The 22,456-nt window shown below is 25.2% G+C and overlaps 5 protein-coding genes and 1 long non-coding RNA gene across 9 annotated transcripts; 2 read left to right on the top strand and 4 right to left on the bottom strand.

Annotated features, from left to right (window-relative positions):
• Positions 1-256: 256 nt before the first annotated feature.
• LOC107994461 (serine/threonine-protein phosphatase 4 regulatory subunit 3) lies at positions 257-5,499 on the top strand. Of its 2 annotated transcripts, XM_017051401.3 has the most exons (6): positions 257-1,779; positions 2,030-3,628; positions 3,707-3,858; positions 3,947-4,047; positions 4,150-4,349; positions 4,448-5,499. In XM_017051401.3, the coding sequence occupies exons 1-6, from the start codon at positions 1,582-1,584 to the stop codon at positions 4,532-4,534; spliced, it is 2,337 nt and encodes a 778-aa protein (XP_016906890.1). In that variant the 5' UTR covers positions 257-1,581; the 3' UTR covers positions 4,535-5,499. The 2 variants fall into 2 exon arrangements, with proteins under 2 accessions (XP_016906890.1, XP_016906889.1); XM_017051400.3 differs by having other exon boundaries at positions 3,947-4,349.
• A 2,910-nt stretch (positions 5,500-8,409) lies between these two features.
• LOC108003358 (cilia- and flagella-associated protein 36) lies at positions 8,410-10,908 on the bottom strand. Its single transcript, XM_017065554.3, has 5 exons — positions 10,774-10,908; positions 10,364-10,539; positions 10,100-10,290; positions 9,667-9,994; positions 8,410-9,554 (listed from the first exon to the last, which is right to left on the bottom strand). Exons 1-5 carry the CDS (start codon positions 10,880-10,882, stop codon positions 9,291-9,293), a joined length of 1,068 nt encoding a protein of 355 aa, XP_016921043.2. The 5' UTR covers positions 10,883-10,908; the 3' UTR covers positions 8,410-9,290.
• Positions 10,909-11,059: 151 nt separating this feature from the next.
• Positions 11,060-16,776, bottom strand: LOC107994372 (LHFPL tetraspan subfamily member 5 protein). 3 transcript variants are annotated; one of them, XM_062074994.1, is made up of 9 exons: positions 16,634-16,776; positions 16,341-16,388; positions 15,681-15,855; positions 15,185-15,407; positions 14,877-15,071; positions 12,849-12,936; positions 12,346-12,500; positions 11,834-12,062; positions 11,060-11,194 (listed from the first exon to the last, which is right to left on the bottom strand). In XM_062074994.1, exons 4-9 carry the CDS (start codon positions 15,399-15,401, stop codon positions 11,149-11,151), a joined length of 930 nt encoding a protein of 309 aa, XP_061930978.1. In that variant the 5' UTR covers positions 15,402-15,407; positions 15,681-15,855; positions 16,341-16,388; positions 16,634-16,776; the 3' UTR covers positions 11,060-11,148. The 3 variants fall into 3 exon arrangements, with proteins under 3 accessions (XP_061930978.1, XP_061930979.1, XP_061930980.1); XM_062074995.1 differs by lacking the exon at positions 16,634-16,776 and having other exon boundaries at positions 15,191-15,407; positions 16,341-16,482; XM_062074996.1 differs by lacking the exon at positions 11,060-11,194 and having other exon boundaries at positions 11,294-12,062; positions 15,191-15,407.
• Positions 14,128-14,870, bottom strand: LOC133666095 (uncharacterized). The gene is made up of 2 exons (XR_009829713.1): positions 14,573-14,870; positions 14,128-14,231 (listed from the first exon to the last, which is right to left on the bottom strand). It is a non-coding gene; the product is annotated as an uncharacterized LOC133666095 (long non-coding RNA).
• A 956-nt stretch (positions 16,777-17,732) lies between the features above and the next one.
• Positions 17,733-19,112, top strand: LOC107994482 (pre-mRNA-splicing factor 38). The gene is made up of 3 exons (XM_017051439.3): positions 17,733-17,997; positions 18,218-18,585; positions 18,656-19,112. The coding sequence occupies exons 1-3, from the start codon at positions 17,834-17,836 to the stop codon at positions 19,024-19,026; spliced, it is 903 nt and encodes a 300-aa protein (XP_016906928.1). The 5' UTR covers positions 17,733-17,833; the 3' UTR covers positions 19,027-19,112.
• On the bottom strand, positions 19,113-22,405 carry LOC107994481 (vacuolar fusion protein MON1 homolog A). The gene is made up of 7 exons (XM_017051438.3): positions 21,798-22,405; positions 21,248-21,570; positions 20,922-21,165; positions 20,547-20,831; positions 20,283-20,473; positions 20,113-20,215; positions 19,113-19,988 (listed from the first exon to the last, which is right to left on the bottom strand). The coding sequence occupies exons 1-7, from the start codon at positions 22,068-22,070 to the stop codon at positions 19,848-19,850; spliced, it is 1,560 nt and encodes a 519-aa protein (XP_016906927.1). The 5' UTR covers positions 22,071-22,405; the 3' UTR covers positions 19,113-19,847.
• Positions 22,406-22,456: the final 51 nt, after the last annotated feature.

Genomic DNA, 22,456 nt, shown 5'->3' with positions numbered 1-22,456 from the left:
TTACAATTAAGTTTTAATCAAATTTTAATTATTTTAATTTTTTTATTCTTTAAATTTTATTTTAATAAAATTTGTTTTGTTGTTTTTATGCTTTGATTTTTGTTTTATCACTGTCATTTAATCAATTTATCATAAATATATAATATATCTACTTAATATAATATTTAATATAAATGTGCAATATAATATTGAATTATTTGAAAAAAACAAAATATTATATACATTATTATACAAAATAAATAGAAATAATTTTATAACATAAAATTTTATTTCTATTTAAGTATAAATTACATATTCATATTTAACAAATATCTAACTTAGTAATTGTTAAATATTATATAATATTTATAGCATCAAATAATATTGATATACGATATTGAAAAATAAATTATATTAATTGAATTTATATATAATAAATTATATTAATTGAATACTTTAAATTTAATTTCAAATTATTTTAAACAATTTATTGCATGTATACACTCATTAATGAAAATAATATTCAATAAAATATAGACTATCATATTACGCGCTAAAATCCTTGAGACACACGAGGCGAACCCCGTAGCGCGTTGTTGTGATCTAACATGGCGGAGTGTAGTGTTGTGGCTGCTCAGTGTCTATGTCAATTTTAGAGTGATTTTGCTTAATAAGAACGGAAGAATTGCAATGGTTGACGATCGTGATATTACAAAAAATCGAATAAAATAATCGTGTACTTATGAGTATTTGTATTACAAAAGGATTGACTTTAATTTGGGTTTCGTTTGTCGCGGGAACTGTACACAGCGGTGAGAGAGCACGCAGAGTGCCGTCTCCTTACCAACAAAATTTTCTTCTGATCTTCTACGATAACAAGTTGGTCTCTTCAACTGATTTGACAAACAATTAAGATTTAATAGCCTTCCTTATACACAACACGTGATAACGAAAACGTGCACGACGTAGTTTTCCCGCGCGTCTTGAGAGGTTTTCTTGGCGCAAGAATCAGGCTTATGCAACGAAGAGCGCATAAACATCTATTACGGTAAACAATCTTATTCCGTCAATCGAACTTGAAAGAATGTGAACTACGTGACAGATCATCATTGCTCGAATTTTATTTTAACAATTTTAGTGACAAAATTCAATATTGTGTAAGTTTGTTAAACGAGATATTACAGAATTAGTGAAAAAGATAAGAAAGAACATATAAGCTGGTGAAATCTGTAAAATTGTCAATAATTGTTAGAAATGAATAAAAAATCCTTATGGTGTATTTATTAATTAACAATTACGTCATTAATTTGTCTAAGTTATCAAAAAAAAAAAATCTTATATATGAATCAGAATTATAAAAGGATCATATATATTTCAAAGTATTTTTGTCTTATAAAGTTAACCTTGTAATAAAAAGCCTTAATGGGTTTCAAAGAAATAAATGACAGATCGATATATGCAGATTTTGTTGCATTTGTCGACATATTAGAAAGTTGAGAATTATTCATATATTTGTTCAAAAAGCCAAAGAGTTGGTGAAATTTAAAGGGATGCAAAATAGTTGGTGATATAAAATAGGGTTTATAAGTTAATTTTTACAACATGACGGATACACGTAGAAGAGTAAAATTGTATGCTCTTAATGTTGATAGACAATGGGATGATCGTGGTACAGGTCATGTTTCTTCTTCATATGTAGATAGACTGAAAGGAATTTCACTTTTAGTTAGAGCAGAGAGTGATGGTTCAGTTTTGTTGGAAAGTAGAATACAACCTGATACAGCATATCAGAAGCAACAGGTATAATAAAAAAAATTATTAATTATTTTTAATAATAATTTTTAATATTATTTAATCAATTAAAAAAAGTAATTTAAAAAATTAAAAATAAAGTAAAAATAATTATATATTATTTATATACAATATATAATTTATATATAATTTTTATTGAGAATAACTAATAATTAGATAAAAATAATATAAATTTTATATATATCAAATAAAAATTATGATAATATAAAAATTGTAAAAAATAATTTATTTATTTTAGGATACTTTAATAGTTTGGTCAGAAGGAGAAAACTTTGATTTAGCCTTAAGTTTTCAAGAAAAGGCTGGCTGTGATGAAATTTGGGAGAAGATATGTCAAGTTCAAGGAAAAGATCCATCTGTTGAAATTACTCAAGATATTGTTGAAGAATCAGAAGATGAACGATTTGATGATATGTCAGATGCTGCACCTCCAATAGAATTGCCTCCATGTGAATTAAGTCGATTGGAAGATATTAATGAACTTATAGGAAATTGTCTATCTTCTCAAATGCGAAAAGATAAATTAGCACTGGCTTTAGAATCAGAAGGTTATATCAAAAAATTACTAAATCTATTTCATACTTGTGAAGATTTAGAAAATATTGAAGGATTGCATCATTTGTATGACATATTTAAAAATATTTTCTTACTTAATAAGAACACATTATTCGAAGTTATGTTTAGTGAAGATACAATTTTTGATGTTGTTGGATGTTTGGAATATGAACCAACATTACCTCAGCCAAAGAGGCATAGAGAATATCTTCGACAGTTAGCCAGATTTAAACAAGCAATTCCTATTACAAACGCTGAGCTATTAGCAAAAATTCATCAAACGTATCGAGTTCAGTATATTCAAGATGTAGTGTTACCAACTCCAAGTGTATTTGAGGATAACATGTTAAACACATTGAGTAGCTTTATATTTTTTAATAAGGTTGAAATAGTAACCTTAATACAAGATGACGAGAAATTCCTTACTGAACTATTCCGTCAGTTAACTGATGAAGCAACATCAGATAATAAAAGACGAGATTTAGTTCTTTTCTTAAAAGAATTTTGTAACTTTTCTCAGAATCTTCAACCACAAGGAAAGGAGGCCTTTTATAAAACTTTAACTGCACTTGGTATATTACCTGCTCTAGAAATTACTTTAGCAATGAACGATGCCCAAACAAAAACCGCCAGTATAGATATATTGACTTATATAGTAGAATATTCTCCAAGTGTTGTTAGAGATTATACATTGCAACAAATAAATAATACAGAACAGGACCAAATGTTAATAAATGTAATAGTTGCTCAACTTGTTGGTGATAGTGATCCAGAGTTGGGTGGAGCAGTACAATTAGCTGGTGTGCTACGCTTGCTCCTAGATCCAGAAAATATGTTGGCTTCTGTTAACAAATCAGAAAAGACTGATTTCTTAAATTACTTTTACAAAAATAGTATTGGAACATTGATAGCACCATTGTTAGCAAATACAATTGGAGAACGACCAGCAAGAGAAGATTATAGAACAGTACAGCTTTTAGGATTAATTTTAGAATTACTATCATTTTGTGTAGAGCATCATACTTATCACATAAAAAATTGCATATTGAACAAAGATCTGCTCAAACGGATACTAGTTTTGATGAAATCAACACATACATTTTTAGTATTGTGTGCTTTAAGGTTTATGAGAAAAATTGTAGCTTTGAAAGATGAATTTTATAACAGATATATCATTAAAGGAAATTTATTTGCGCCTGTATTTGATGCATTTGTGAGAAATAATGGTAGATATAATTTGCTGGATTCTGCTATTCTTGAAATGTTTGAATTTATTAAATTGGTAAGCATGTATATATACTTTTTTTTTATATATAGAAAAAAAAAGTTATATATTATATTTTATTTAATTTTATTGTAGGAAGATATTAAATCGTTATGTTCACATGTTGTTGAAAATTTCTCGAAAGAATTAGAAGCAATTGATTATGTACAAACATTTAAAGCTTTGAAATTAAGGTATGAACAGCATCAAGATAAATTGAAAGATCGAGATAGAGCAAATCTTGATAGGTATATATTTTTAAATAAACAATTTTTTGAACAAATTGTCTTCTGTAGAAAATAGTTCTAATATATATATTTAAATTATAATGTTTAGCGTTCCATCCATACTGAGAAATAGTCGATATAGAAGGGACCAGAGACAATTAGATGAAGAGGAAGAAATGTGGTTCAATGAAGAGGAAGACTTTGATGAGGGTGAGGCGATCGTACCCGCAACAGCAGCAGATCTCGTGCCTCCGGCTTCTGCTAAGAAACAGTCATCAACTTCAAATTCTGCACTTAATCCTGCTCTTGCAGATTCTAAAAGTCATCACCAACAGCAGCAGCAACAACAGTCCGTGTTAAACAATAATACTGCTAATAATAATATTACCTCACAACAATCACAAATTAATAATTCCTCTACAACAACGAATGAATCTCCGATTACGTCGGAAATCAATCCAAATTCAACTATTGGCACGGTAGAAAAAACTGGAACTGCATTATTTAAAAAAGTAAAGTTTTTTTTTTTTATAAAAATATTCAATTATTTAGAAAGTTATACTATTATATTAATTACTAAGATACATTTATAATAATATACATCTTTTAGGGTTTGGTCGATTACGAAGGAGATTCAGACGAAGAAGACGAAGATGCCGAGGTTACACCCTCTCCAAAACGACAAAGATTGTCATAGTAGGCAAATTGGGAAAAAACTGAGGAATTTGTGATTTTTAATTGCTGCTACTATTTCTGGCCCTTCTATGTGTATAGAAAACTCAATCAGATGATTGTACTGATAACTTTTTTATACCAGATAAACGATCATCTTTAAGTGTGTGGACATAATGAGGTTACGTGTTCACAATATAGTGGAAACTGACATACCTCTTTGTGCTGGGTTGTGTATAAATATGCAAAAACATCAGAACTGAATGCAGGTGGGTGAAAGGGTCTAGGAAATGGAATATATATATATATAATTAGGATTTAAAAAAAATAAATGATGAACCAATATGATATAAAGAAAGAGAGAACTTTCTTAAAATAAGAAACTAAAACATATGATAAAGTTGTGGCATAATATTGGATGACCACATAAGTGTTAAAAATAATAAGGTTTTAACAAGAAATAGTCCATTCCACATTGTCTGGAAATACCCCATATACTAGGAAAAATTATTTCATGAATAGGCTAAGAAACTCTAGCCAGGCCTAGTGGTTCTAACAAGCAGTCTCTAAGCGTATGCTTAGATTCATATAATAATTGAAATTGACTTTATGTCATATTTACATTTATTAAGAAGAAACTTACTATGTAAAAAAAAAAAAAAAAAAAATTACATGTAAAAGTACATGATGTACCGCACAAAAACAACTAAGTGTTTTGTTTTGCCATCCATACATTTTTTTATTCGTGTGATGGGCAATGAGACTTTAAAAGAGTCAAACATCATGAAACTTTATCCAATTTAAGGGAAATAGTATTTAGTTTGTATATATATGTATATTTGTAACGATTGTAAAACAACTATTCGTAGGTGAAGCAGAGAAAATGCGATTCCTTTACAAATTCAGTTCCCATTTAAAGTTCTTTGAATGAGCTTTTCGGTTGTCAATGTAAGTAGTAGAATTGTACAATAAACATATTTGATTTGTGTATATTTACCAGTTTGCACTTCATGTCCGCAATTCACTCCTTGATGTAAAAGAAAAAGTATATGTGAAAGTGTTTTGCAATCTTGAGCATTCAATATGATATATCATATACGTATAAATTATTCGTAATTAATATGGATAAGAATAGAAGCTTGGTATTATTGTACTTTGTAAAGAAATGATAAAATAATGATAATGATAAAAAAATGGAAATATTAAGTATATCTATGAAAATTTATTCTTGCGAAATTCTATTATATATAACATTTTATAGAATTATTTCTTTTTATCTAAATTATTTTTTGTATGACATTTTTTTTTTTTCGTAATTGATGATAAAGAAAGAAAAAAAATAATGAAGTATTTCAAAAAAAGCATTATGTTAATGAAAATCATATAGATGATGAACATTATTTTTAACATTAATGTCATATCAAAATTGAAATGAAAATTCATTATCTACATCAGCTCCAGATAAGAATGTCTACTTAATTTTTGAACTACTAATGCACAACCGAGAAAGCTGGTGTTATAATAGTTTAAATTAACGTTCTTTTATAATTTATAACGATATTAATTTCCTTAGAATGTTTTTATTTTCTTTCTTTATGTTTAATATTATATTAAGACCATGTGCCTCCATTTTGATTGAATTAATTCAAACAAAATGGAACGGAAATATTATAAGCTAATGTATAAATATTTCATCGATCTCCATATATCGTGAACAGAGTTTCTAAGACTGCTTTTGACATGTATATGTATATTAAACATTTTTCGTAAATATTATATGTATACGTACCGTACGCATATACGCATATACATATATATTAACTTATAATACTAAGAAGAAATGGTTTTTGAAAATTAATTCAATCGCAAAATATAAGCGAAAAGAATCTGTTAATATCAAAGTAGGCAAATTCGCTGGAGCTGAGTGATATACATGTATATAAGAAGAAAGAAAAATAAAAAAAAGAATGTAATTTAAATTGAACATGAAAATAAGGAGAGATCTAGGCGATCTAGATGAGGGGAGGAGATTTTTTTTTTTGGGGGGGGGAGGGGAGAGAGAGAGAGAGAGAGAGAGAGAGAGAGAGAGAGAGAGAGAGAGAGAGAGAGAGAGAGAATGAAAATAAAAGTGAAACTATAATAAAGGTTAATAATTAAGAGGATATCGAGTAATGTTATCCTTTATGTGTTTCATATAATGTTCAAGATTTATTCGATATTAATGACGAAAAAATTAAAATAATCGTGCATTGGATATATTTTAAAGGGAACTGTAAGTAAGAGGAAGAACGTTGAAAAGAAAAGAAAAAGAATCGATATTTAATAATACTAAAGTGTGGTCGTAAATGCTATATAAGCTAAATTTCATATCCACGCAGGCACTCATATATATATACGTATACTTATATGAAGTGTTTCAGATTTGTTGTGCATTGCTTTCATTATTATTATTTTCTTATTTAATATTTTTATTATCGGTGCTTTGAATATATATAAGAAAAAAATGAAATTGTTGACTACAAGCTTGAGATAAATTATGTTCCTCAAAGGAACGCATTACTCGAGTATTCGAAGATCAAGAAAATGAAACCAATTAATATTTTTCTTTTTTTATTCCAGCTTTCTCTTTGTTTAATATGCATGTATTAATCGCTTTTTTCATATTTCGCTTTTGCAATCGATTATAATTATATAATCGATTTATAATTTTATTTATAATCGATTCTTTCTTAACCAGAAGAAAATCGATTTTATGATTATATATATATATATAATCATTTATATATATGTCTATATATATATGTATATGTATATATATATATATATATATATATATATATATGTATTCAATGAATCTTATTTAATATAATTGTTGAAAATAATAAATACTTTTGCAATTCCTTCTTTCTGATTGAAAGAAAAAAATTTTAAACATTTTATGTAAAATCAGTGCCGCTGAAAGTTAAAAGAAATCGTACAGTCGTTATACTTTGATGTAATGTCATATGATATTACATAACTTAAAAATAAAGAAAAAATAATTGAACACATTGTATAATACCACGTGTTAATAATATAATATAATATAATATAATATAATATAATATAATATAATATACCACGCGCGCGCGCGCAACACATACATACACGCATACATTCGCACACACGCACGCATACACACACACACACACACATACACGCGCACACGCACTCAGAGAAAAAGACATCTTTTTATATAAGAAGATATTCGTAAAAAGTTAAAAAAAATCATTTGAATTTAGAGCAAACAAAAAAAAAATATCTGTAGTTATTTATTAAAAACTTTGATTTATGTATAGTATGATAATAATTAAATGGAAAACCGTGGAAAAGAAATATTTTGCATTTTATTCTAGAGAAGTATAAACGATAATTGATTAGATGAGCAAGTAATTCGAATTGTTAAATTCATGGTGAAAAGCGAGTAGTGAAAATTCTTATATTTTATATATTTTAATTAGTAATCAATTTAAAAAATTATATATTGATATATATAATTTTAAACAATATAATATAAACAAGATGCATAAAGAATTTTAAATTTCATAAGTATTTTGATTTTGATTTTGTTTTACAAACATAAAATTTACATTATTATATTATTATTTAAATTAAAGAATACTCGTATTTTGTCACGAAATCAGTTTGTCTATATAATCATATAACTAAAAGAAGAAAGAAGTGAGAATGATAATTGTGTGTTACACAGAATAAAAGTATGTTGTAGAAGTGCGAAGAATAATTAAATAAAATCTAAAATTAAAAAAACTGATCAATAATCAGAATCATAACTTACCTCAATGTTTAATCACAAAGAATAAGAAGAAGAAAGGATATTTTTTTGTATAAATGTAATGGTCATTGATTTTCAGTTCTATTTATCTTCTAATTGTGATTTATACAATTTGTGCTATTAGATAATTATATGTAAAACAAATTTTACAGCGTATTTATAATTTTTTGAAAGCATTTATTAAAAGCTGTGTATTACACAACTTTTATGTTATCTTCGCATTCTCTTCTCTTTACATCGATTAAATAAAAAATATAATTTCATTTGAAGAATTAATTATATATAAAAAAAATAAATATAAAAATTGAAAAATTTACAGATATTAATTTTCGTCTATAAAATATGTGAAAAACATGTAAAAAAACACTATGTTTTTTTTATTTTTTATTTATTTATATCATTCTTGAAGATTTATGCAAATTTTTATAGAAAGATTCTATGCTTTTTCTTTTTATTTATTTTTTTTTTTTTTCGTGTTTTATTCAATTTCTTTCACGAATAAAATTAATATCAATGATTATAATCATGAGAAACGCATCGAATGAGTAAGAGAAAATAATGCAAGTGACCTTAAAAAACTATTTATCATTTTGTCGGTATTCATAAGCGGAAATATATACTTATGTGCAAACTGTAATCTTAAATCAGACTTATTTCAATTCAAAGGTAAAATATACCGATGTAATGAATACTTAAAATTGTATACAAAAAAAAAGGAAAAAAAAACTATATTCGTTTTGTTTTAGGTGTAATTATAAATCATTTTGTTATTTAGATTGATCATCTTAATTCAAAGTTTGTAAATATTACCTTGCAAACTTTTTTCTTGTTTTTTATGCTAAATGTCTACAAAAAAAATTTAATCGCTGTATATGATATTTCTCGAAAAAATATTCTTACCGCGATAAAATGTTAATATCATTCTTTCGTTTTATAAGAATCGTTATTATTAATTCGTTTGCTTACGCACTACCTCAGTTTGGAGACGAGCTGCGAGTGCTTTGCGTACTTGCAATATGGATGGATCTAGAGATTCTAGTAATTTTAATTCTTGCTTCCCTTTGATCGTTGCTTCCGCTATTGTTCTTGCGGAACTCGGTCTCATTGAATTCATTTCCAATCGTTGACTTCTTGCTTCTTTTTTTAATGCTACTAATTTATCGCGTCTAGCCTTCAAGTAAGCCTGTCTTTTTTTTATATCTTCTTCTGATATCTAAAAAAATTAATATAATAAATAGCATAATGAATTTGACTTATATGTTCCTATATAAATAATTAATATTATAAATAATTATTATAAATTATTATAAAATTATTATAAATACATTTTGTTCATCTGATTTTAATTCATTTGTAGATATAGGATCTAAAGGAAACGCTTTAGAAAATTTGTGAGTATCTTTTTCTTTTTCTTTATCTTCCTCATCCTCCTCTTTTTCTTTTTTTACTTTAATTTCTTCTTTTTTTGCTTCTTCTTCTTCTTTTACTTCTTTAAAAGATGATTGTGGATCTCCCTTTTTCTCTTGTGATATTTTTAAAGCTTCTGATAACAATATCCTTTCATTGTTATATTTAGCTGTCAAACGTTCTTTGATGAGCGAAGTTTCTGAGGATATATTTTGATCTTTCGAATCATTTTCCAATATATGTTTCCTATATATTTTTATCTCGATAATTTTAAGTCAATTACAATATTTTAATTATACATAATTATATATGTGATTTATTTTATTTTTATATGAGGATAACAAGACTTACTGAATTAATTCTTCCATGACTAAAGGATCTTCATTTAATGTATCTGTTTCATACATCAAGGATACAGGTGTGAGACCATACTTTTGCTCGATCATATTCAAAGCTTGTAGTTGAAGTTCCAGATTCTTCTGTATCATCATTCTCTTGAATATCTCATACTCGTTCGCAGCCCATATTTGTTCGAACAAATTCTGAAATAAGTATCAAAATCAATACACATTCTATATTTTTCTAACTTCTGTTTAAGAAATTTATTCAACTCGCCTGTTGGAATTGTATAGGCATTTTTGTATATTTATTTACGGTACAAGCGTACTCGAATTGTTCCGGAGTGATTCCCATGTCTTCCATAAAACAACCAAGCAATAAATCCACCAGATTTTTGTACTCCTGATATATCTTTTGATACTCATCATTTTCCTCGATATCTGCTTCGAATACTGTGAAAAAACAAAACAAAAAAAAATCGATAAAAGTATAAGATAACGCTTTTGAAAAATTAAAAAATTCGTTTTTCATACGATATTTAACATCCTTTCTTGTAATTTTTCATAAATTTAGAATTAATAGAAATAATGTCATCTTCAAGAAAATTTTCAAGAAAATCTTAAGGAAGAAATAAATATTAATATAAACGATATAAAATGATTTATTGCATAAATATTTCAACTTACTGAGCGATTTCTCTTCAATGAAAGTAATGAGAGGCATAGACCAAATGGGACCTTGAAGAAAACCAATCAAAGAGTCGAAGACCCAAGCGCTATCATCTTTATCGTTCATTCTGATGCGATGCAGAGAATTCTTTTTAGCACGTTTAATTGATTTTTTGCGAATTTCTTTGCAATAAAGGTTTGACACGTATTATTGGTGTCCCTTCTTAAGCGTAGTCATAGTTACCGTACGGCAAAACACTTTGCTTTAGACTTGCGCGAATGAAGTGATATTAATACATAATTCTTTATTTGAATTTTTTTATTATAGAGTAATATTTTTACAGAATAGGTGTAGCAATAATTACAAAATATCCTTGATTCATTCTGGTGTATTTATTTATTATACATAACTTGCACATTATGTAAGATTTTTCTCCTTCTGTAAAAACAATTAATTTATATTACTTATTTATAATAAAAAAGAAGGATAGAGAGAATGTATTAGTTTTTATAAATTCCTAAGATAAGATAATGAATGTTTTGTAATTATAATTATTTATTCGTTAGGAAATAAATGATAAAACAAACGAATATACAATATATTATATATAAATAAAATATTTGATAATTGGCGATCTAAAAGAAAGTGATTTTATATATAAGATATTAGATCTTATTTTTATATATAAAATCATTTACTTTTTTATCATAATACCAATTACTAGATATTTTGTATATGTATATAAAAAAAACTAATTTTAATTACATACATAAAATATACATTGCAAAAACAAATTTTAAGAATTATGTCAACATATATACAAAATAAAAAAATGTTGTGAATTATTATAAATTTTCAGATTTTTTTAGAAATTTATGATTGGATAGAATTATTATTAATTTATATAAAATCAAATTACAAAAAAAGAAAAAAAATATTAATATATGAAAGATATAATTCTCAGATATTATTTACAGTATTTCTATTCATATCTTAATCAAAATAATCTTAATAAAAAAAATATTTGTAGCATAATATAATAAATTATGTACAACAATATTATCTTCAGAGATTTACAATTGGAAATTATGTTGAGAATGATTCAAAGTATTCGTTGAGATCGTATGGGCCGGATGCGATGGCGCTGGTGTATAAAGGCTGTGATGTGAGTGAGATTTTGCTCTAGAAAGTTCACTATAGCGGTCCTGTTCTGGCGGAGCAACCAAGAGGACTGGTCGTAAGGAAAGAGATTTTCGGGAACCAGCAACACTTTGTGCTTCATTTACATATCCTGGATTTACTTCACCTAAAATGAAAAGAATATTTTAAAAATATTGCATTTGTAGAACATTAATTGTTTATGAGATATTGTGATGAAAATTTTTAAAGGGAATATAAAAAAAATAAAAGAAATATCAAAAATAGATCACAAGAAATTATAAATTATTTTTTCTTTCAAATTCATTTTCTCAATTTTATAAATATAGTTTTATAAATAATTTCAATTTTATAAATATTTCATAAATAAATTCATTTCATTTATACAGACTTCAATTGAAATTTAATTCTTATAAAAGAAAGACCTATACCTTTATATAAGGAACCATTGTTGAACGGTTCTGGTTGAAGTCTGACATGTCTAGATGCAAGGATAAAAGCAAGCGCAGCCAAGGTAGCAGCGTCTAAAGCGGCAATCGCTGCTAACGGTATTGCCCATCTAACTGCACAAGCTCCTGGATTGTATCTATTAAATATAATTATTAAAATAATTATATTTAATAATTAATTTTTCCATTAAATTTTAATCGAAATAATAGTTCGTTCTGAACGAAAAATTAAAAAAAAAAATAAAATAATTGCATTTATTATTATTAATAAGTATCTTATTATTAAAATATAATTAATTAAAATATAGTAAGTATAGTATAGTAAGAAAATAACCATTTTAATGTTACTATTTTAATATTATGATGTATTAGTTAGAATCAAAATAATAAAAATGATAAATTAAAAAATTGAAAATTAGATAATTATGAAGAACATATTGTGTAAGAGATTAAATAAACAGATATTTATTTATTAGAATATCTACCTAGATGCAGTTGCACCACAAACAGCTCGAATTAACGCTGAATCCCAGCCTAATGGATAAATGCAGACGCCGATGGCCATGGATATTGCTGAAAAAATGAAAAGAATATAACTTTTTGGATAAGAATTATAAATGTGATTTAAACATTCAACAACAAGTAAATTTCTAATTATATTAAACTTATAAATAATTTATATTCAAATTATTTTTTTTTAAATCTATAATTCGAACGAGAATATGATTAACATGGTTGGCATTTCAATGAACTGTCTCTCTTCGCGGATGTCATGTTAGAGGTCAACAGTGAAAGGTACGAGTCGTTTTTCTCGTTTCGTAGAATAAAACTACTTTTTATGCAAAAGAAGATGAATGATAAAGTGATAAAAACGAAATTTATTAATTTGAAAACAACATATATATATGTTTTATACAATCGATTTCTGAAACTAAAATGTTTACCTTCTATTCAGAGTTGATTCACATTTCAACTAACTTTCACTATTCGTATACGAAGCACTCATGATTATTAGTAAATATTTTTAATCAATGATGATATTATGTGTAAAATCTTTTCTTAAAATTTATTTGATTATTAAAATATTCTTTAATAAAATAATTAAAAAATATAAATATTTTAAATAAATATTTTTAAATAAAAATATATATTACTTAATTAAAAATATTATATTTTTATAATATTTTTATAATATTTAAATAAATTAAATAAATCTTGAATGAAAAACTTTCTTATTTAAAATCTAGCTTATATTTTATGATATAAAGTCTTTTATTTTATGATATAAAATATTTTATTTTGTTGTGAATGATAATCTTATTTATATTAATTAATGAAATAAAAAAAAGTGTAAAGTTATCAAATTTTCAAATAAGCAATCATGAATATTATTATTGCATCATGTAACTTGTAGGATAAATCAAGCATGTCAACGTTCTTGAATTAGGTCAGTATCGTGCAGACAAGCATTTTAGAAGCATATCCATATTTGATTAATATAATAATTATTATTTCTATTATATTATGAAAAAATTTTATTTCATTTATTTAAAAATTCATTTCTTTTTTGTTATAAATAAAATTAAAATATTAAATATTAATACAATGAAATAATATAATGACAAGAAAAAGTATCAATAAATGTGAATAATCAAATAGAATATTATTTCATTTTAAAATAATATTCAATAAAAATACAATTCTGAAATAACTGTGACTGAATATATTAATTATAGGGAAGTTATTCAATAGATAAACTAGCTATTGTGTATTATAATGGTTTATTTTATATTTCTCTTTTGAAACATCTCCACTTTAAACATTATTGTATTGCATTTCGCAACTACAATCCCGAGACTCTTTCTATTCTAAAAGAAAATTGACAATAAAAAAAACTTAACTAACTTTAAATCGGTAATAAATAAATAATAATTTATGCTATATCAATCATTGAAATTTTATATAAATAGATATGATAAATAAATAAATTTTATATAAATGATTCTAGATAACTTTTAAAAGTCAATGAAAAATCTGGAAAAAACAGACTAAAAAAAAAGAAAAATATTGAATAATATTAATAAATTATTTCACTCTATTAAAGTAAATAAAGATAAAGATTTAAAAACATTTGGCATAAGATACGTATAAATGACAAATAAAATTTATAGAAAAGTACAAGAACGTACTGAAATTTTAATTGCACTACCTGACTCAATAGCTTTGGTACACATAATTTTCAATTGCATTGCGATGATAAGGTATTATGCAGACGATTATAACAATAGCCTGCGAGAATACCTAATTGTGTTATATATATTTCTAAAAATGAATTATTATAAAAATGTATTATTTTGTATGTTATTTTGTTTCGATAAAAATTTCAAAAAGTACTTATAAAGAAAAAAATCATAGAATAAAATATTCATGTATTTCAGAAATAAATAAATCTGATGATTATAATTACCACCCACGATTAATAATAATAATAATAAGAGGCGCGGAATAATTACCTGAAACTACTTGCATCCAGGCGCAGATATAGAAAACTGTTGTACTCTGACAAAAGAAAAACAAGAGCATTGCACAAATAGTCAATAAAGCGATTATGACTGCGATGCCGACTAGAATAGTGCTTATTCTGAAAGGAACATTCGCGATTGTCGATAGATCATCCAATCTGCCTATACATTCCTCACCTAATTCACCTAAGAGAAATAAAATGAAAAAACGATGCAAACAAATTCAATTAGATAAGACAATTATGATATTACAATTACGAATCTTGAAATTAAAAAAAAAAATAAAAAAATGAATTTACCATTACCACCATAGTTGCATCTAGTCCAAAGACCGAATCTTCCTGGATTCTCGTGTTCTAAGTCACCCAGCCATTCTGGAGTGATAAAAGCTACGACTCCGATTATGGCGTAGCATATGGTGAAAATACCCCAGAGAACACCAATTGCCTTCGAATTACGAATGTAATTCGTTGCATACATATGTGACGATTCTACATATTCTATCTTCGAGCCCATTTTATTCTAATTAAACATATTTATTGATTATTTTTTATTAAAAAATACAGTGATTTTTTAATTATTAAAATATAAATATTGAGATAAAAAAAATTGCTCTAAGATTTTCTTCATTTCAAGAAATATATAATAACAAAAATATATTATAAATATTAATTTTTCAATATTCTCGAGCAATATATTTAATATTAATCGAGTTTTTATTAATTTTTTTTTAAATATTGCTATAATCATTACAAAAATTATTTTATTAATATTATTAAAGACGCAAATACATACTTTCTTCGCAAATCGATCGTCTTCAATGTTTCCTCATCACCGATTCTGCGATTTCTTGTTCAGTTTCAACTGTCCGTTCTCACATTAAATCGGTACTAGTGCCGTTCGTGACATTTGCATCAGAATATTCACTGATACGATTAAAAAAATACAGCACGTTTTTCTTTGTAACGACCTATTGATCAGAATGTAATAAAACGCGATTCATTAATCATATTACCTTTTTATTAGTTCGATCAAGATATAATGTTTCATTCTCGAGTTACAGATCGAAGATAAAGATTTATGTAAAAGTATTTATAAAATTTATAAAATTCGCTGATTGATGCATCAGTTTGTAAACAGCGCACAAATCAAAGCGCGCGTTTTGATATCAGTTTAAAATCGAAATCATCTCATTGGCTTCAATCGAGAATTACAAAATTAAAAATTTTAAACAAAATTTATATTTAAAGTATAATATGTCAATATATATTATGTGAATATATAAAAATAATAACGCAATATACTACATTATATATTAAAAAAATATAGACTTAAATTTTGAAATTAAAAAAATTAAAATAGTAACAATTTCTTCTTAAAAAAATATATATATTGGATTAAATCATTAAAAACTTTCATATAAAGCTTTTAAATTCAATTCAATCTTTGACATACCTTTTTCTCTTCTTTTCTCCGTTAAACTCAAGGTATTTTGGAAGACATCTGTTTAAAATTAACAATCACTAAATTTCACTGGTTCACTGTATTTTATTTTATTTATTTATTTATTTTTTTTTTAGAAATCTTTAATTCTCTTAAATACACTATATGGAAAGAATAAATGAATATTTATATAAAAGAAATTATTTAAAATATTTATTTGAAAAAAAGAACTTCTATTTAAATATAAATGAGATTGCAAAAGAAGAATTAGGATAAAGGATGGTAAGTCTGTTGAATCGACTCACATAGCCGTTGTTAGCTACGAGTCGATGCAGCTGATCACCTCGACGAATGGAAAATATGTCTTAAAGAGGACAAGCTATGATAGCGCGGTGTGTAGCTCAAGATGGCTGTCCAGGTGAACTAAGGTTGCCAAGTAAGTAAAAAAGAAGGAGACTAATGTAAGAGAATGAGATGAGAACTGTGAATGGGGCCTTTTTACGGGCCCTGAGCTCAAGAGAAAGGTGATGTCGTTACAGAACCAATGCGGGGAGTAGGGATGTCGACTTGTATGTAAGCTTTTCTTCAGAGATTATTCTCTGTTGCATTAAAAAAATAAAAATGAATGTTGTTCTTCATATAAGAAAATATAAAATATTTTTAAAAATATAATATATTTTTAAACATACTAATAAAAATATTGAATAAACGAAGAACATTTTCTAACTTCTTTTACATATAATATTAATAGATATTGCAAAATGTAATATTATTTACACAGTTATTTATATGTAATAATATTTGAAACTTTCAAATAGAAACAAATATTAATAAAAAAAAATATTTTAAATATAAATTAAATAATTTCAGAATTATTGAAAAATGGATATAAATCGAATATGAAATGAAAAGTTATATATTTTTTCATATGGTTCCGGATTCTACATATTTTTGTAGTGACATGATAATATGATTGACTGACTATATTTTTCGAATTTATTATATCTTTATAAAACATATTTAGTTTCTATTATATTAAATTGAAATTCTATGGAAAAAATTCTAAGATAAAATTAATTTTTTTATTAAGATGTGTTATTATATTAAATAATATAAACATTAATTTACAAATACATGATTTAGAAATTGACTAATTTTACTTTTGAGAAAAAATATAGTATTTAATATTAATTTCTATATTTTTTAAAGTTAAATGATTAAAAAAAATTAAAATTATTTGCAATTTTAATTTGTTTACATTACCTTATTTTATTTCTCAAATTATCATTGTCATTTTATCATATATTTTTTTATCATCAAGTTTAAATAAGTTATAAGTAAATAGTTTAAATAAAAATTAATTTATTCATATTTGAAGTATGTTTTGAATAAATATAGTTATTTAAAAAATTCCCTATTAAGTATATTCTATTGCCATCTATCTACATTATTTAAATGTGCATTTTGTTTTGAAAATATATTTCTAACCTATATACAATTTAAAAATGGCTAATAGAACAGTAAAAGATGCGAAATCTATTAGAGGTACAAATCCACAATATTTAGTAGAAAAAATAATTAGATCTCGAGTATATGATTCAAAATATTGGAAAGAAGAATGCTTTGCTTTAACTGCAGAACTTTTGGTTGATAAAGCTATGGAATTGAGGTTAGTAAATATTGTTAAATTAATAATTTAAGTAAATTATTTGCGATTTTATTTATGTAATATACTATTTAATTATTTTTATTATATATATTTTATATATAATAAAATATATATTATATATATCTTATTTACATAATTTTTATCATATATATTTTTGGAATTTTTTGAAATTTTATGTTAGAATATAATCTATTAACAAAAATAAATATATTTTATATAGGTACATAGGTGGTGTATATGGTGGAAATGTAAAACCAACACCGTTTCTTTGTTTAATATTAAAAATGTTACAAATACAACCTGAAAAAGATATCATAGTAGAATTTATAAAAAATGAAGAATTTAAATATGTTCGTGCTCTGGGAGCTTTGTACATGAGATTGACAGGATCTTCTTTAGATTGTTATAAATATTTGGAACCATTATTTAATGACAATAGAAAGTTAAGAAGACAAAATAAGCAAGGTAAATTTGAATTGATCCATATGGATGAATTTATAGATGATCTTCTTAGAGAAGAAAGATGTTGTGATGTAATTCTACCAAGAATACAAAAAAGACATGTTCTTGAAGAAAATAATGAATTAGGTAAATTTTTTAAATTTATAAATATGAATAAAAAATAGCAATAATTCAAATAATTATTTTTATGTTATAGAAGCAAAAATATCTGCATTAGAAGATGATATGGATGAAGGAATAGAGTCTTCAGAAGATGAAGATATACCTCCAGTTAAAGAAGAAACTCGTAAAAGAACAGATGATCATGATAGGGATAGAGATCGTCATAGAGATAGAGATAAAAGACATTCACGTTCTGATAAAAAATCTGATAGAGAAAAACAGAGATCGAGAAGTAGAGACAGAGATAGAGATAGACGAGAACGTAAACGAAGTAAATCTCCCAAAAGTCATTCTTCGCATAAAGATAAAGATAGAGACAAAGATCGACATAGACGAGATGATAGAGATAGAGAAAGAGATAGAGATCGAGAACGAAGACGAGAACGTGATAGAGCTAGGCATTGAATTGAAATATTAAGATATGAAAAATATTGTACAGAATATGAGAATTGATTTTTATAACTACCACGTAAATAAAAAACAAAATGATATATCTCTTGAATTTTTTTATCATATATATTGCATTTCGATTGCGATTAACAATAATGTGTAACATATACAAGGAATAGTTTCGTATTAAAATTATAGGATTTTATATCTATAGAAACGCTACATAGTAGCTTATAATACCCGTACATTATATGTTGTGACAATATTTGTTTTTTTTTTTTTTTAATGTCATTCTATTTATTCGATTTGGAATCATTACTTTCGGTTTAATATCATGAAACAATGGCCATTTTTATGCTTATTTACAAAATTTTAGAGGAAATTTATCACTGTCATTGTTAAAAACAAATTATTTTATAATTTGTAAAATTACGTTTTATTTTAAATGATATAAAAAGATATTGTATTTTAAATAATCTTTTTTTAACAATGCAATGATAAGTTTTCTCAAGCACCATGTAATAAAATAAATTGAAAATGTCATAGCCTGTCTATAAATGTAATCCACATTACATGCGTAATGCCTTTAAATATATACATTTTCACATGTGTACTTAATAGTACTTTTTATAATAAAAAATGGTGAGCAAAATATAGTATCAAGTATCATATAAGAGAAACGTGAATGCATTTATCGTGAATATAATAATTTTTTTAGCAATTTATAATTCGTTAGATCAATATAAATAATTAATGCATTTCACGTCATTTTAAATTAAATTATGTCCCCCCAAATATACATTTTTATAATTTTTTAAAATTTATTATATCGATATTTAAAATGTGGGTGAATTTAAAATAAATAATCTTTCTTCCTCTTTTTTTATCCATTTTAACAATTTACTCACTGCCTCAATTGCATCAGGTTTTGTTACAAGTGGTTCAAATGTAACATATAATTCAAAACCTAATGTTACCTATAAAATATATACATATTAATTGCAATATCATGATAGTTTTTATTATACTACTATTTTTATTATATTTATTATTATTTATTATATATTTTTTATTATATTATTATTATTTATTTGAGCTTACCCATGCTAACATAGTCTCTTTATCTAATTGTTGGAATATAAGTTTTAATGGTCGATTTGGGCTGTGTAATCTGTGATGTAAACATTGATAAAGCCCTAACAAACTATAAAAAAATTAAACTTTTTCATTATTACGTTTTTATCTGATTATTTTATATTTTTTAACACTACCGTTCTATTTCTTCATCTGTTGTATATGGAGGTTGAAATCCAGGACTCCAAAATTGTGCTGTGCTTCTACATTTATACAAAACATGTCGCATTTCTGGCAATCCAATATCAGCAGTTTTAATTGGTGGTTTATTCATAGATTCATTAATTGCTTCTAAGCAATTTGTTCTCCTTAATTTTTCTACAATTTTCTATAAAATTTATTATTTTTAATATTTTTTTAAATGTTTTATAATATTTTATAACATTTATTGTATCACCTACTTGTTTTGCTTCAGAAAGAATAAAAAAGACATCTCTATCAACTGTAAGTAACAATAAGCATGCCTGACAATCCTCAGCCAAATATGATACATGTCCATGCATATAACCATTGGCATCAAACTTTGGTAGACATATTGGTGTCCAACTTTCAGCAGTTTTAAGTGACTCTGAACTATCAACTAAGTTTTGTATTATATGTAAATCCACAGGATGTAAAAAAAATTTGTTCATTCTAACTAATGTTACTAATTGATTATTAGCTAGAAGTATTGCAAATACTAAATTCTGAAAAATATTAATTCTGATTAATATTATTTACAAAAATTGTAATATTTTAATATAATGTTAATTTAAATAATCTCTAAGTTGTATTACCTTGATTTTACCACATGTTTGAATAATAGTTTGTGTAATAGAACTTCTCATGGATGGTAATAAAGGCAAACATTTAATAGCTCCTAAAAAGAATGCAGGTTCTCTATCCATAAAATTTAATAAATGATCTATCAGTCTTTCACTACCAGTTAGTAATCTTCTTAAATCAAAATTTCTACGTTGTTCATATACTCTAGTTAATTGTGACTGGGTTAACACAGAAATTATTTGGTTATATACATAACTATAATAAAAAAATTTATATAAATAAAGTAATATTAAGAGAATTAAATAAAGTAGTATATATTCTATTATAATATACAAACGTTAATTGTAATGTAAGTTGAGGTACAGTTTCAAGTGTTTTTGACACTGCAACTAGAATTAATGGACCTTTTACAACAAATACAAAATTAGTATCTCCTGCATGAACAGATCTAATCATGTCACTGCCTGCTTGAACAAACGAAACCAGAGCTTGCATAACACCCATAACTGTGACTAGTTTATCTTCTGAACTATATCTAGAGTATATGGGTTTTCCTGCTTGGCTTAAAATAAATACATGCTTTTTCTGTGCTAACCATGTTCTACAACGTAAAGGATCTGAATCAATACTACTTTGACCTAATCGATGTGTAACATCCTCCTAAAACAGAATTTTAATTAAATTAAACAAATTTGATTAAGATTTTCAATATATAATTCAATAATAATTTTTGGGAAGAAACAACTTTTTGAATGATTCTTATAAATTATTAAAAAACAATTCTTATTATTTTTATTCGATATTTGAATTAATTCATTAAATTTTTTTTTTAATTTGAAATACATTTTTTAAAATAATGTTTAAAAAAAAAAGGTTATGAAACATACTAATTCGGAATCATCGAGTGAAGTTGTTTTTTGAAGTTCTTGTGGATTGGATGCAGTAGGTGTAATTGGAATGTCTTGAACATCTTCTTGTATCTCTGAGATAGTACTCGTTGTGCTTTCTTTCATTTGTCTATCATCAATGCTATTGCTCATCTCTTGCTCATACTCTTCAAAACTATCAGTTGTAACAAGCATTGTTTCTGCAGAAGCACCAGGTTCGATACCTGGTTCGGCAATACCATCATCGATATTATTAGGCTCTTTTGCAGCCATTTTTATAATGAAAACACTTCTGATCTGCTACTATTTTAAAATTTCTTTTCTTAATTGACATTTAACAGCAACCCATGACGGATTGGCCGCCATTGTTAAATCCGGTTTATTTGGAACAAATTGCACAAACTGAAAGCACTATTGCCAATTTAAATACATTTTAAGAAAATCACTATATTAGAGTTTACAAATGTTAATCGATTATATTATAATTAATGAAAAAAAATTAATTATCTTTTGATAGTTTAACGAATGATCAATCAATATTTCAAAAATAATATTAATAATTTTTTCAATATAATATTGAATATTCAATATTATATTAACAACATTGACAATTTATATATAATTATCCGAATGCTTCTTAACGCATTCATATTTGTTAG

This window comes from Apis cerana, linkage group LG5 (assembly GCF_029169275.1).
Source record: "Apis cerana isolate GH-2021 linkage group LG5, AcerK_1.0, whole genome shotgun sequence".
Lineage (NCBI taxonomy): Eukaryota > Metazoa > Arthropoda > Insecta > Hymenoptera > Apidae > Apis > Apis cerana.
The sequence above is the reverse complement of the archived record's forward strand: the minus strand, read 5'-3'. Positions and strand labels throughout refer to the sequence as shown.